This window comes from Coregonus lavaretus (genome assembly GCF_964263955.1).
Source record: "Coregonus lavaretus genome assembly, chromosome: 23".
NCBI classification, from domain to species: Eukaryota; Metazoa; Chordata; class Actinopteri; order Salmoniformes; family Salmonidae; genus Coregonus; species Coregonus lavaretus.
Window position 1 is genome coordinate 22396569 of NC_140010.1, and position 14411 is coordinate 22410979.

The following is a 14411-nucleotide window of genomic DNA, read 5'->3' on the forward strand; positions in this document are numbered from 1 at the left end:
TTGGAGGCATCACCTTTAGGGAAGGTTTTCTTATCGTTGTCCCCGCTGAGGGGGATCCTCTCTTGTTCAGACTCCTCGGCCTTCAACCGACACAGGATCTCCTCCAGCCTCTTGACCAGCTCAGGAAACGAGGGTCGCAGCTTGGGGTCCATCTGGAGAAAGTGGACACGGACATGGTGAGGAGTGGGGGGAAAGGGAGGGGGGATACAGCAGCCAGGTCAAACAAGATCAGGGGTACTGCTAAATCAGATTGTGTTCTAGTTTCTATCCCACACAAGAAAATAAAGATTTTGGAATCAGTTTTGTGTTTTTGGAAAATGGAGAGATTGAGGGCTCACTCACGTTGCAGCAGTTGAAGGCCAGCTGCAGGAAGTCAAGAGGACAGTCTCCTGCCATGTGCTGGAAGGCATGATAATCCAGGCCAAAATTCTATCAAGGAGGGAGTGGAGAGAGAGATCAGACAGGAAATTCATACTGGGATTTCATCTATGTTAATCTGTTTTTGGCATCTAACCCAACATATTGAAAAAGCTGTTCTTCACCCCTGGTGCCAACGTCATTTCAACTAGATCCCAGACATGAGTCTTATGAGTGTTAGTCTTATGTAACGTGATGTATCAAGGGGATGAGGAGGACTGAGGAAACGGAGCAATACTCACTTCAGTGCGAGGAAGGTAATCGGGGTCGGCCTGTATTCGGGCAATAATCTCACAGAGGACAATACCGTAGGAGAACACATCCGCCTGGAAATGGAAGAAAACAGAGACAGACGTTTGAGATGAGTTCTTAGCTTGGGGGGTTGATGTGTATCAGACCAGTGGTCCTGTCCAGTCCTGTCAAGAGTAGAGGTCAAGGGTTAGAGATCAGGGACCTACCTTCTCATTGTAGGATTCATTTCGCAGCACCTCAGGGGCCATCCAGAAGGGAGAGCCAACCACAGCCAACTTCTCCCCCTCACCACTGCAGGCACAACACAAGTACAGGAAGATAAACAGACTGGGAGTTTACAAGCCTTTTGGGTGAGGGAATAATGCAATTCATTACAGTACATCACACAATTGGACTATTTTTGCAATATTTATCGCAACAATTAGACAAACGAGAGAGAGAGAGAGAGAGAGAGAGAGAGAGAGAGAGAGAGAGAGAGAGAGAGAGAGAGAGATTCTTAACCTGCTCTGGTATTATTAGCCTAGCGCGCCAGTTTATTCCTGAACAGTACTTCATGTTCCTGCCTAATCAAATGACCCTCTCCTACTGGCACTTCTCCATCCCTTTACCTCCCAGCCCCACATTCATTTAGTACAGAGACATTTCACTGGACTTCGACTCAAAGGAGCAAATCTAGATTTGATTTTTGGAGTTTTTGTTGATTAAACCGTGGGATTCAATTTCAGTGTTGATCTTTATCTTATGTATCGTGCTAAAAACTGTTTAAGCAATGAATGTCAACCAACATTGTGTTTGTATAGCACTGGCCCCTGTTTAATATATAACCGTTTCCGTGGAAATGACTTACTCATAGCTGGGAATCTTCTCAGCGAGACCAAAGTCTCCGACCACTGCTGTGTAGCCGTTCTCATCAGACTTGATCAGGCAGTTCTGAGGACAGTGAGCACAAATTCCATTATGAGCTTCTAAAATGACTGACATTTATGGAGGAAATGGGAAAGTTTTCAGAGTTAATGCTCAAATCAGTCATACTTGAACTGAATCAGAAATAAACTAAATCACATAGCCACCAAACAAAGAGTGTTGGTCGATTAGATTCAACTCAAGAGGTGCCCCATGAGTCAAAGCCCCATGTGGCTCAGTTTCAACCCGCAATTGAAGAAACCGATATAGCCAGATAATCACAATAACATCAAGTACTATGCGAGGAAACCAGGTCCCAACTCCCATGGTTTGAAGAAAACACACTGGAACACACCCGTTACGGTACATTAAGGCTGACTAGATGTATTATTCTGTTTTAGAAAGGAAACACAGGTGCATCTGAAATGGCACCCTATTCCCTTTATAGAGCACCACATTTCAGACGCATCCAGCCACAGTTAACTGCCACCCACTTTGGAAGTGAGGTCCCGGTGGAAGATGCCTTTGGAGTGCAGGTAGCCTAGGCCATTGGCAATCTCACAGGCCAGCTTGACCCTGGCAGCCCAGCTCAGAGGCTTGTTGCTGTCCAGCAGCTGTTCCAGGTTCCCACCATTGATGTACTGCAGAAAGGTAGAGAGATAGGGAAAACAATAGAACAATTTAGGACGGTTTCAAATTAAAGTTCAGGAGAAAGTTATCCTATGTCACAGGCTTTCACCTCGACGTGAGCAAAACCTGGGTAGGAAAAAGTACACATTATCAGTAAATGTACATTCTATTGAATTCAATGACTATATCCTGTACATACTCTATATGAGGTATTGAGATATGAGGTACGGTTCTGTACAGACATTGTTACAGCATCCTGTTGGTCATTTGGGGCTAAGCACCGCCCCATTCAGGAAGACAGGTTAAAGAAGTCAATCGAGTTACTCTGAGCGCTCTAAACATAGTTGGGGACAATGCCAGTGACAGACAAACGGGACTACCTGCTTGCAGGGAAAGCTAAGTGAAGTGGAAATCCACTAAGTGGTTTTAAAAGTAGCTCTCTTTTACATTGTGCATGTCGGCTCTAAACAGGAAAGGCTTGGCTGTCCCACACAGAACTAGCCTAACCTACAGTATATCATGTAGTGTAGAATGATTCATCCATCCACAAAACAACAAAAATGTGGAAAATAACTACTGATAGAAATTGAAGTAGACAAGGGTAACGAAAAGAGAGACTGGGGTCCCTTGACTGACCAGATTTTTCTGGGCCTCCCTTGTGATTTTAGACTGGTGTGTTTTAGGTTTCTTGGCAAACTGTCAATGAATTCATTCAGGACATCTAGAAAATATATTAGTCAAACGCGTCTGTGTCTCCTCCCAGTTGGAACTGTAAATAAATGACGTATGTGAACAAAGACTAAACTCCCTTAGCCAATACTTTTTACTGCTTAACCTTTCAATGGAATTTAGTCTTCCCAAAGTGGAGGTTACAGCATCACTCACTTTTGACATGTGCTTCAGTCTTCTACCTTTGTTCAGGTAGAATGTTTGAAGTAGGCCTAATAATAAGTAAACCTAGAAACACACAAATAAACTCAAGTGTGTGTGCGCATGTCATTTGGTCTAAGGCACTGAAAGCCCAGCATGCTGTAATCCTCTCTACACTAACCCGTACCCCCTCGGTCTCTGTCTGGTCTCTCCCCCTGCCCTGCAGACCATCCCCAAACCAAGGCCAGACGCAGGAGACGATTACAGCTTGTTTGCCTTACAAATTCCTCTGTAGCCCCCCGCATCTGTTGTCTGCCAGCCTAGCGCTCCACTAGGAGCCTCCACTTCACAGGGGTAAAGCCCAGGCAAATCCTGCTGCCAGTCGGTCTGTGTGGACATGATGCACTCCATGCACCCAGTAGGTTTAGAGACGAGAGTCTCCAGATCAGAGTGAGCCAAGACCAAAGTTAGGCACACAGGGAGCGACGCCTGCTCAAGGTTACAAGGCCACATCAACTCACCTCCACCCCAAACCCTGACACAGTAACCTGGAGAAGGGACCGTAAGGACATTGACACATGATCACAGAGAGCAAGAGTAGTGGACTAAAGGATAAAAGGGCAGAACCCAGGCAGTGAAAATGTGACTGTCTAAACAGGACATGTTGATGGAGAAACAAATCTAGCAGTGTTTTCCATAAGCGCCGGCTGTCGGCTAAATAGCCGATAACAGACATTGTCAGCTGGCTACTTTTTCCCCACTTCATTAACCAGGCTTCTTTTAATTTAAACGTTTAAATTCGCTAGTCAGAAAAGTCAGTATAGGCTTTTCCCACTAGAATGAACGATATGCATCTTCTAGCAATCTATTGATAGCACAGGCGCCTGTCAGTCACAGCCATCGATGACATGCGCCTGTCAGTCAAAAGCCAGCAATGACAAACTTCTGTTTTGTTAGTCTGCTGTTTGTCCCAACTCTCGGAACCTGTATTATTTTTGTGCGCTGTGGTTGGCTGCGGTCAAATTTATTTTCACGGAAGGAGAGCATGATGCTTCTTCGTCGTCTCCTGTGCGTGAATTTACACGTCCCATGTTATGTAAGTGGTAACGATGAGTTGAAATCCACATAATTATTGTTTTATGGCACATTCATTTACATTTTATTTTGCGTGTTTCATAGGCCTTTAGCCAGCCACAGATTGGTCATATAGGCTATTTACTGTCATTTGATTGGATGACCGAAAGTAGTTTATAAAAAGGTGTCGAACTGACTGAATAAAGTCAATCTCATATATCCCTTTGCTATTCATAAATCATACAACGTAGTTATATGTCCAGGGTATTGCATTGGGACAAGTAAACCAAAGATCTTGTGTGTATTTTCCTAGGATTCGAAGCCCATGTCGAGACTTGCCTGTGACCGCTAAAGTGACTCGTCAGTGTAGCCCCATACAGTCATTGATGTAGCCTAGTGATGGGTTGTTTGCGAACGGATGGCTCTTTTTGAACTTATCTTTAAAGTGAACGGAACCGAATCGGTGAGAGAGCCGTTCATTTGGCTCCCCAATTTGCATACTGGTAGGCTACTACTGCTTTTTGGAGATTATCTGCAGATAAATTATGAAAACATTCGATAAAGCTGTTTAGTCCTCACTGACGGAACAATAGGCAGTGGAGAGAGAGCCTCATTCTGGTCCAAAATATGATAAAAGAAAACAGATTGAAGGTTTTAAAAACTAATGTCATGATACTTATTTGGTATTAGTAAATATATTGATATAGGCCTAATGATTTGATTAAAGTGTCAACAATGGAGTAGTCAGCTGCTGCTTTCTCAATCAAATCAAAGTTTATTGGTTGGGTACACAAATTTGCAGATGTTGCAGGTGCAGCGAAATGCTTGTGCAGTAATACCTAGCAATACAAAACAACACACACATAATCCAATAAGTAAAAAAATTATAATCAAGAAATACAGAATGAGCAATGTCACAGTCCGGAATATTTATTAGGTACACCCATCTAGTACCGGGTCGGACCCCACTTTGCCTCCAGAACAGCCTGAATTCTTTGGGGAATGGAAACGTTGCTCAATTGGTATCAAGGGACCTAATGTGTGCCAGGAAAACATTTCCCACAACATTACGCCACCGCCACCAGCCTGTACCGTTGACACCAGGTAGGATAGGGCCATGGACTCATGCTACTTACGGCAAATCCTGACTCTGTCATCAGCATGACGCAACATGAACCGAGATTCCTCGGACCAGGCAATGTTTTTCCAGTCCTTAATTGTCCAGTGTTGGTGATCGCGTGCTTAATGGAGCCACATCTTCTTCTTGTTTTTAGCTGATAGGAGTCAAACCCGGTGTGGTCGTCTGCTGCAATAGCCCATCTGTGACAAGGACTGACAAGTTGTGCGGTCCGAGATGCCGTTCTGCACACCACTGTTGTACTGTGCCATTATTTGCCTGTTTGTGGCCCGCCTATTAGCTTGCATGATTATTGCCATTGTACTTCAACCTCAAACCAACGAGCTGTTTTCGCCCACAGGACTGCCGCTGACTGGATGTTTTTTTGTTTGTTGCACCATTCTCGGTAAACCCTAGACACTCATGTGTGAATTACCCAGAAGGTTGGCCATTTCTGAGATACTGGAACGGGCGCACCTGGCACTGACGATCATACCACGCTCAAAGTCGCTTAGGTCACTCGTTTTGCCCATTCTAACGTTCAATCGTACAGTAACAATGCCTCGATGCCTTTTTGCCTACTTTATATAGCAAGCCATTGCTACGTGACTCACTGTCTGTAGGATTGAACCGTTTTCGTGAACTGGCCACTGAGTGTATAATGGTGTGTATAGACAGCATATGAATAGAAAAGGTGTACAGCAGTAGTTATATAGGATGAGCCATAACTAGAATAAAGTTTATATATATAAAGTGGGTAAAACTGTATGTGAACATGATTAAAAGTGACCAGTGTTCAATGACTATGTACATAGGGCAGCAGTCTCTAAGGTTCAGGGCAGGGTACTGGGCGGAGACCGGCTAGTGGTGAATATTTAACAGTCTGATGGCCTGGAGACAGAAGCTGTTTATCAGGTCTCTCGGTCCCAGCTTTGATGCACCTGTACTGTCTCTCCTCCTTCTAGATGGAGGAACAGGCCGTGGCTCGGGTGGCTGGGGTCTTTGATGATCTTCTTGGCCTTCCTGTGACACCGGGTGCTGTAGATGTCCTGGAAGGCAGGCAGTGTGCCCCCAGTGATGCGTTGGGCTGACCGCACCACCCTCTGGAGAGCCCTGCGGTTGCGGACGGTGCAGTTATCGTACCAGGCGGTGATACAGCCTGACAGAATGCTCTCAATGTTGCCTCTGTAGAAGTTTGTGAGAGTCTAGGGGCCAAGCCACATTTCTTTAGTCTCCTGTGGTGTGGAGAGACCATTTCAGGTCCTCAGTGATGTGCATGCCGAGGAACTTAAAGCTTTTGACCCTCTCCAATGTGGCCTCGATATGGATGGGGGTTTGCTCTCTCTGCCGTTTCCTGTAGTCCACGATCAGCTCCTTCATTTTGTTGACGTTGAGGGAGAAGTTATTTACCTAGCACCACTCCGCTAGGGTTATCACCTCCTCCTTATAGGCAGTCTCATCGTTGTTGGTAATCAGGCCTACCACTGTTGTGTAGTCAGCAAACTTGATGATTGAGTTTGTTCTGTGTAGCAAAGCCCATGTCAAACTGCTTCATTGTTCAATCATACCTGTAGGTCTATTCATGGGCGCCTGACTTTGTAGAAAAGTGGAGGTGCACAAAACCGGACAATGTTTGCATAAAAAAACGATATATGTTTACTTGACAGAACACAACACAACCTTTTCTCTTAGATTTTTGCCACAAACTAAATTGAAAGGGTAGACTAGACTAGTTTTTCTGACAAGATTAATAATCTGCTGCCTTCCTTCAATGTCTCACCCACAGTGATTGATTGACAGGCCAAACTGTTAATGGTATAGGTCACCCATATTACCTTTATGTCCGCAGCAGACAAAATACATAATTTTAACAAACATCATTGTGGCAATTCATATCTTGCAGTAAAACTGTAAACATGACTTGAATCTCAAGAGAAGACAGGTTTAATGTTAAAGAAGGTCATCATACTTAGAATATAGTCCTGATCATAGAAGCCTAGGCCTAGACAATACCCACATCTACTAACACACTGAATTCATACAATTTCAGTAATTTTAATTGCAAAGTCATGTCTTTCTACTCAATACCAAAGTATTAAATCGTTTATCTGTGTATTTCAGATGGAATCAAGGTATTAGAATGTACCATATGCAACCAAAATAGAGCTCAAAAAAGAATTTCCCCGGAACTCCCTGGCTGGCTACTTTTTCTATTTGGCTGGCTACCCCAAGTACCAATGGAAAACACTGTTCTAGGCAGGTCCAATTTTTAGAAATCATTAACTGATACACTTAGCTTTAGATAAGGCTTTCCTTGAGCCTTCCTGAATTAAAGCTAAGAAAGACAGAAAGAAAATGGGAATTCATTGTCTCTTGTGACCACTGCGAGCAGCTTCAAATAATGGTCTAATCCCCCAGTGGCTCATGGATTACCCAGATTATAATGCTCCTAATCGGTCTTTGCCTAATGTGTAATCTAGGTCTATCAGGCAGTGGGAAGCAGAGCAGAGGTTAGTGTGCCGACCTGACGGGCCCTGGCGGGGCCAGCGGAGGCCAAGGGAGTTTTGGTCGGAGGAGCAGGGCTCTACGCTGACCTTTTATTTACAAGGAGCACGTGTGATTCTAAATGTAAAAATGTAGGCACACACAAAGAAATGTAGGAACACAATTAAATATATGAGGTAATTAAGCTAGAATCCTTCATTTTTCTAGGCATACTGGTGCTCCGAAATTAAAATTCCAGGTCACAAAGCAAAATATTTAGGCGCATATGGGAGTAAATGGTTGCACTGTAGAGCCCTGAGGAGTGATTGGATCTCTAAGCCTGTGGCTGCACGGTGCACGGTGACTCTTCATTTCCTACCATGGAGACCCGTCAGGCCCGTCACTAAGATCAGGATCCAGCCAGAGCAGACAGTGCTGGTAGCTAGCGGCTAGTTCTGTTTAGACAGCAGTAGCAGCAAAACATAACCCCATGATGCCGTGTTTTCAGTATTCACAGCCTGGCTCGAGGCTGCTGACACCACAGCCCCAGGAGACTGCTGTGTGACACATTTCCCTCTCTCCCAGTCTTCATCTCCATGGATCCACATATTGGATAACTTCCTGCTATCATTCACTTCACACGAGGGCTTGGGCTCAGATGGGGCAGTCAGTCGTAAAGCTTTTCCCCCTTACTAATCAACGCTTTTCATTAGCACAAGGTTATCTATTTGGATTACATGGACACGCACATGCCGACTCAGTCACACAGACAGGTTAAAAATAAGTCAAGCTTGAAAACATAACCCATAGCCCTAATAGAACCCATCCCCTGGGTTTTCATTGAAAACATCAACACAGCTTTATTTGCTCACATGTAAACTATGCAGAAAAACTCAAGGTTCTTTCAATTACATGTTGCTGTCCTTCTGGGCGATGCGTTACTGTTTAGTGTTCACCTGAAGAAAAACCCCTGATAAACATTCACAATTTATTTTCATTATAATCATGGCTATGATGTCACCTTTCAGTGGGTTATACTTATCTGAGACTTACATTACATAACAAACTGACCATACTGCAACAGGACTCAATGAGCATTATGACAGTATTCGCTACATTACAAGTAAAAAGCATTTAGGCCTATACTGATGCTAGAGAAACCATCATGTTTCTAGAATCACATTCCATCATAGAGTGGATGAAAAACAGAAGAAGACAGTGTCCCAACCTGAAACATGACAGCCAGCGGCACAGTCATGTTTCTGAGGTGTAGGCCATCTATTAGAAGGCTGTAAGTCACAAAGGAGAACAGTGGTTCATCTTACCTCAGTCAGAGCATGGAGTTGGCCTTCCTGAACACACACACCCATGAACCTATAGCAAGACAAAAACATCAGTCAGTTATTGTTTCTATGTATCCTGAACATTTCATGAGCTGAAATAAAAGATCCTAGAAATGTTCCATACGCACAAAAAGCATATTTCTCTCAAATGTTGTGCACAAATGTGTTTACATTCATGTTACTGAGCATTTCTCCTTTGCCAAGATAATCCATCCACCTGACAGGTGTGGCATATCAAGAAGCTGATTAAACAGCATGATCATTACACAGGTGCACCTTGTGCTGGGGACAATACAAGGACACTAAAATGTGCAGTTGTCACACAACACAATGCCACAGATGTCTCAACTTGAGGGAGTGTAATTGGCATGCTGACTGCAGGAATGTCCATCAGAGCTGCTGCCAGAGAATGTAATGTTAATTTCTCTAACATAAGCGTCGTTTTAGAGAATTTGGAAGTATGTCCAACTGGCCTCACAACAGCAGACCACGTGTAACCACACCAGCCCAGGACATCCACTTCTGGCTTCTTCACCTGTGGGATCGCCTGAGACCAGCTACCCGGACAGCTGATGAAACTGACAATTATTTCGGTCTGCTATAAAGCCCTTTTGTGGGGAAAAACTCATTCTGATTGGCTGAGCCTAGCTCCCCAGTGGGTGGGCCTATGCCCTCCCAGGCCCACCCATGGCTGCACCCCTGCCCAGTCATGTGAAATCCATAGATTAGAATTTATTTCAATTGACTGATTTCCTTATATGAACTGTAACTCAGGAAAATCATTGTAATTGTTGCATGTTGCGTTTATATTTTTGTTCAGTATATTTACCACAAAATACCATGAGAGATACATGTGGTGGATGCATATTTAGGGATCGCCTGTTGTGCTCATCTCTACAATTTATTTGAGCATCTTGATCTACAGTGGGGAAAAAAAGTATTTAGTCAGCCACCAATTGTGCAAGTTCTCCAACTTAAAAATATGAGAGAGGCCTGTAATTTTCATCATAGGTATACGTCAACTATGACAGACAAAATGAGGGAAAACAATCCAGAAAATCACATTGTAGGATTTTTAATGAATTTATTTGCAAATTATGGTGGAAAATAAGTATTTGGTCAATAACAAAAGTTTCTCAATACTTTGTTATATACCCTTTGTTGGCAATGACACAGGTCAAACGTTTTCTGTGAGTTTTCACAAGGTTCACACACACTGTTGCTGGTATTTTGGCCCATTCCTCCATGCAGATCTCCTCTAGAGCAGTGATGTTTTGGGGCTGTCGCTGGGCAACACGGACTTTCAACTCCCTCCAAAGATTTTCTATGGGGTTGAGATCTGGAGACTGGCTAGGCCACTCCAGGACCTTGAAATGCTTCTTACAAAGCCACTCCTTCGTTGCCAGGGCGGTGTGTTTGGGATCATTGTCATGCTGAAAGACCCAGCCACGTTTCATCTTCAATGCCCTTGCTGATGGAAGGAGGTTTTCACTCAAAATCTCACGATACATGGCCCCATTCATTCTTTCCTTTACACGGATCAGTCGTCCTGGTCCCTTTGCAGAAAAACAGCCCCAAAGCATGATGTTTCCACCCCCATGCTTCACAGTAGGTATGGTGTTCTTTGGATGCAACTCAGCATTCTTTGTCCTCCAAACACGACGAGGTGAGTTTTTACCAAAAAGTTATATTTTGGTTTCATCTGACCATATGACATTCTCCCAATCCTCTTCTGGATCATCCAAATGCTCTCTAGCAAACTTCAGACGGGCCTGGACATGTACTGGCTTAAGCAGGGGGACACGTCTGGCACTGCAGGATTTGAGTCCCTGGTGGCGTAGTGTGTTACTAATGGTAGGCTTTGTTACTTTGGTCCCAGCTCTCTGCAGGTCATTCACTAGGTCCCCCCGTGTGGTTCTGGGATTTTTGCTCACCGTTCTTGTGATCATTTTGACCCCACGGGGTGAGATCTTGCGTGGAGCCCCAGATCGAGGGAGATTATCAGTGGTCTTGTATGTCTTCCATTTCCTAATAATTGCTCCCACAGTTGATTTCTTCAAACCAAGCTGCTTACCTATTGCAGATTCAGTCTTCCCAGCCTGGTGCAGGTCTTTAATTTTGTTTCTGGTGTCCTTTGACAGCTCTTTGGTCTTGGCCATAGTGGAGTTTGGAGTGTGACTGTTTGAGGTTGTGGACAGGTGTCTATTATACTGATAACAAGTTCAAACAGGTGCCATTAATACAGGTAACGAGTGGAGGACAGAGGAGCCTCTTAAAGAAGAAGTTACAGGTCTGTGAGAGCCAGAAATCTTGCTTGTTTGTAGGTGACCAAATACTTATTTTCCACCATAATTTGCAAATAAATTCATAAAAAATCCTACAATGTGATTTTCTGGAATTTTTTTCTCAATTTGTCTGTCATAGTTGACGTGTACCTATGATGAAAATTACAGGCCTCTCTCATCTTTTTAAGTGGGAGAACTTGCACAATTGGTGGCTGACTAAATACTTTTTTCCCCCACTGTATATTGACATGACAAAGCTAAGTTATGGGGGTCCAGAGTTTAACATTTGAGTGGGCCTATATGCAGTGCAAAAAAGTCATAATCTGGCCCAAGGACGACAGCATATTTCTGCACTGCAAGACAAGACCCAACAAGAGCGGTGCAAACAAGAAAGTCATTTTCTAGGGGAAAACAAGGCTCACTCTCTTGACCTGCATTCCAATCTCTTTTTCTCTCCCTCTTTTTTTGAGCCACTGCTTCCAAATCTTAACAGGCAGGAGTCCCAGTCAAGGCAGTCTGTTTTTCTAAATGACAAACTGGCTGTATGAATATCCTAACACACGAGCCAGGCTGTACGCACAGCGAGTGTTGGTGGCCCTGAGTTATGACCCAATAAATGCGAGACAACTTTGTGGGTCCCCGAAAGGGTTTCTCAGACAAAGACCCCTCAGAATTGTCATCAGCCCACCACCACAGAACTAACTGCAACAAAGCTGTGATTGTAACACAGCACACACAGACCATCGCGCTTTCCTACCCACCACCTACAGCAGAATGTGAGCTCTGTAGAATATCATGCAAAGCCTCAGTCAGCCTAATCTATTTGAGGATAGGAAATTCACAGATAGTTAATTATTATTGTCCATGACAACATAAAACAATGTCATACAATAATGTATCCAAAACAATTTGTTCTATCATGATGGGTTTGGTCAAATATGTGTGCATGCCCATTTTGCAGGCTCACAACTTTATACGAAAATAAACAGCTTTGGTGAGAAGAAAGTGAAAAAGGAATGGTTGGTTCCTCAGAAGGGTGTGCATGTCAATGAAATCCAAACTCAGGATGTTGTTCCAGAAAATCCATTGTTCAATTCTGTGGAACAGGGGAGATCAAGGTCACACCCCATATGTAAAATGTATGCAAGCATTACTGTAAGTCGCTTTGGATAAAAGAGTCTGCTAAATGGCATTATTTAAGCCATAAACCAAGAGGAGGTGTTATATATGGCCATTATGCACAACGCAATGCCTGGATACAGCCCTTAGCCGTGGTATATTGGCCATATATCACAAACCCCTGAGGTGTCTTATTGTTATTATAAACTGGTTAACAACGTAATTAGACCAATAAATAGTAATGTTTTGTCATACATATGGTATACTGTCTGATATACCACGGCTTTCAGCCAATCAGCACTCAAACCACCCGGTTTATAATATTATTTATATATTACATTTACATTTTACATTTTAGTCATTTAGCAGACGCTCTTATCCAGAGCGACTTACAGTTAGTGAGTGCATACATTTCCATACTGGCCCCCCGTGGGAAACGAACCCACAACCCTGGCGTTGCAAGCGCCATGCTCTACCAACTGAGCTACACAGGGCCCACTGATTCCATTACAAAGCGGAGGCTAATGTCATTTTGACAGAAATTTACAGATCAAAGTCTCTTTAAAAGATGAAGGGTTCACAAATGACTGTGATACTAAGTGACTTTCTAGAAAAAAAAGGGATTATGCCATTAGTCAGTAAGAAATGACCCCATTTATGAATAAGGCACCATAACTGAACTTTGCTAGCCCTGTATTTTACCCATGTTTTTTATAGCCCCTTAAGATTGTTATTAAAAAGCTGGGATAATTTAATCAGTAACTGAACAATACTTAATTAAAAATAATTGTATAATATCGCAGAAGGCATTTTATTTCTATGTTTCTTCAAAAGGACAGATTGATATTCAAACTATACAAAATATTGAGGATGGTGGCATGCCAAAAAAATTAACTGTCCAAAATGTAGTGGTAGACAGGTGTTTTGTTTCCTGGAGGTCACCTGAGGATATTGGGATGGGACAGTCTGTTCATCAGTTGGACCTCTCTCAGCATGTTGGCTCGGTTACTGCTCAGTTTGTTCATCTTCAGAGCCATCACCTGGCCCGACACTCTGTGGCGTACCTGCAACGAACACAACAATCCGGTCATTTAGGCATTATCTGAACGCTTCTCTTTAACACTAACGTTCCCTTATCAATATTCCCTTATCATGGGGACACTTTTCCCTAAACATTATCGTTATTCCAAGATCGTGGAGAATGGTTTTCTCTATTTCTGCAGCAAAATGAATGTCATTCCAAATCCAGAACCATAACAATGGGGAGTCAACCTAATCTATTTCTACTTTGAATTAGGTCAGTCACTGGCCTTCCTTGCAGCATGTTCTCTGTTGTGATCAAAGATGAGTGGCTGTCTGTCATCCACACAGTGGTGCACTTGAAAGAATACTGAGCTGAGGTCAAGACTATGAATGTTGTAATGTGTAACCTAGGTGTTACCCTATCACAAATACCTAAAATGTACCCCTTTTATTGGCAGAGAAGGCAGAACACTGTCCTAACAACTACAACAATACAGAACAAACTCTGTACTTCCCTAAGATCAGATTTATTTGCTTTCTCAGGGCCATAAAAAACACAGGAAGTTATGAGTCAGGGTGAGAAAATAAGCTGTATCTGCTACTGCACACTTCCTCCAGCTGAAATATTAAGACACTGAAACCAGTGACTAAGAAGATACTAAGTCTCTCAGGTCGGTCTGCGAGTACAGTAACAGATACAATGCATATCTGGTTATATAGCTAGTTTATAGGTTTCATTTGCTGTCCTTGTCTCAATCTCTCTATGATCCTTTTCAGATCGATATGAGGGGTTTATCAACGTTGTTGGAGAGCGGAGATAAAAGGAAGTTTGAGGTACAGAAAAGGGAAGCAGACCAATCTAGTCTTATATAGCACTTGGATGAGTCTCCAGTT

At 43.3% G+C, this 14411-nt stretch overlaps 1 protein-coding gene across 3 annotated transcripts in view; it reads right to left on the bottom strand.

The window, feature by feature from the left end:
- Positions 1–14411, bottom strand: part of LOC311150717 (dual specificity testis-specific protein kinase 2-like) — a 30416-nt gene that overhangs the window by 3955 nt on the left and 12050 nt on the right. For all 3 annotated transcript variants that reach the window (XM_084188237.1, XM_084188236.1, XM_084188238.1), the window contains 8 exons: positions 13437–13558; positions 9073–9121; positions 2067–2213; positions 1517–1599; positions 876–960; positions 660–743; positions 343–429; positions 14–152 (listed from right to left, as the gene is read on the bottom strand). In XM_084188237.1, the coding sequence (XP_084044363.1) occupies positions 14–152; positions 343–429; positions 660–743; positions 876–960; positions 1517–1599; positions 2067–2213; positions 9073–9121; positions 13437–13558 (796 nt within the window). The remainder of the gene's footprint in view (positions 1–13; positions 153–342; positions 430–659; positions 744–875; positions 961–1516; positions 1600–2066; positions 2214–9072; positions 9122–13436; positions 13559–14411) is intronic.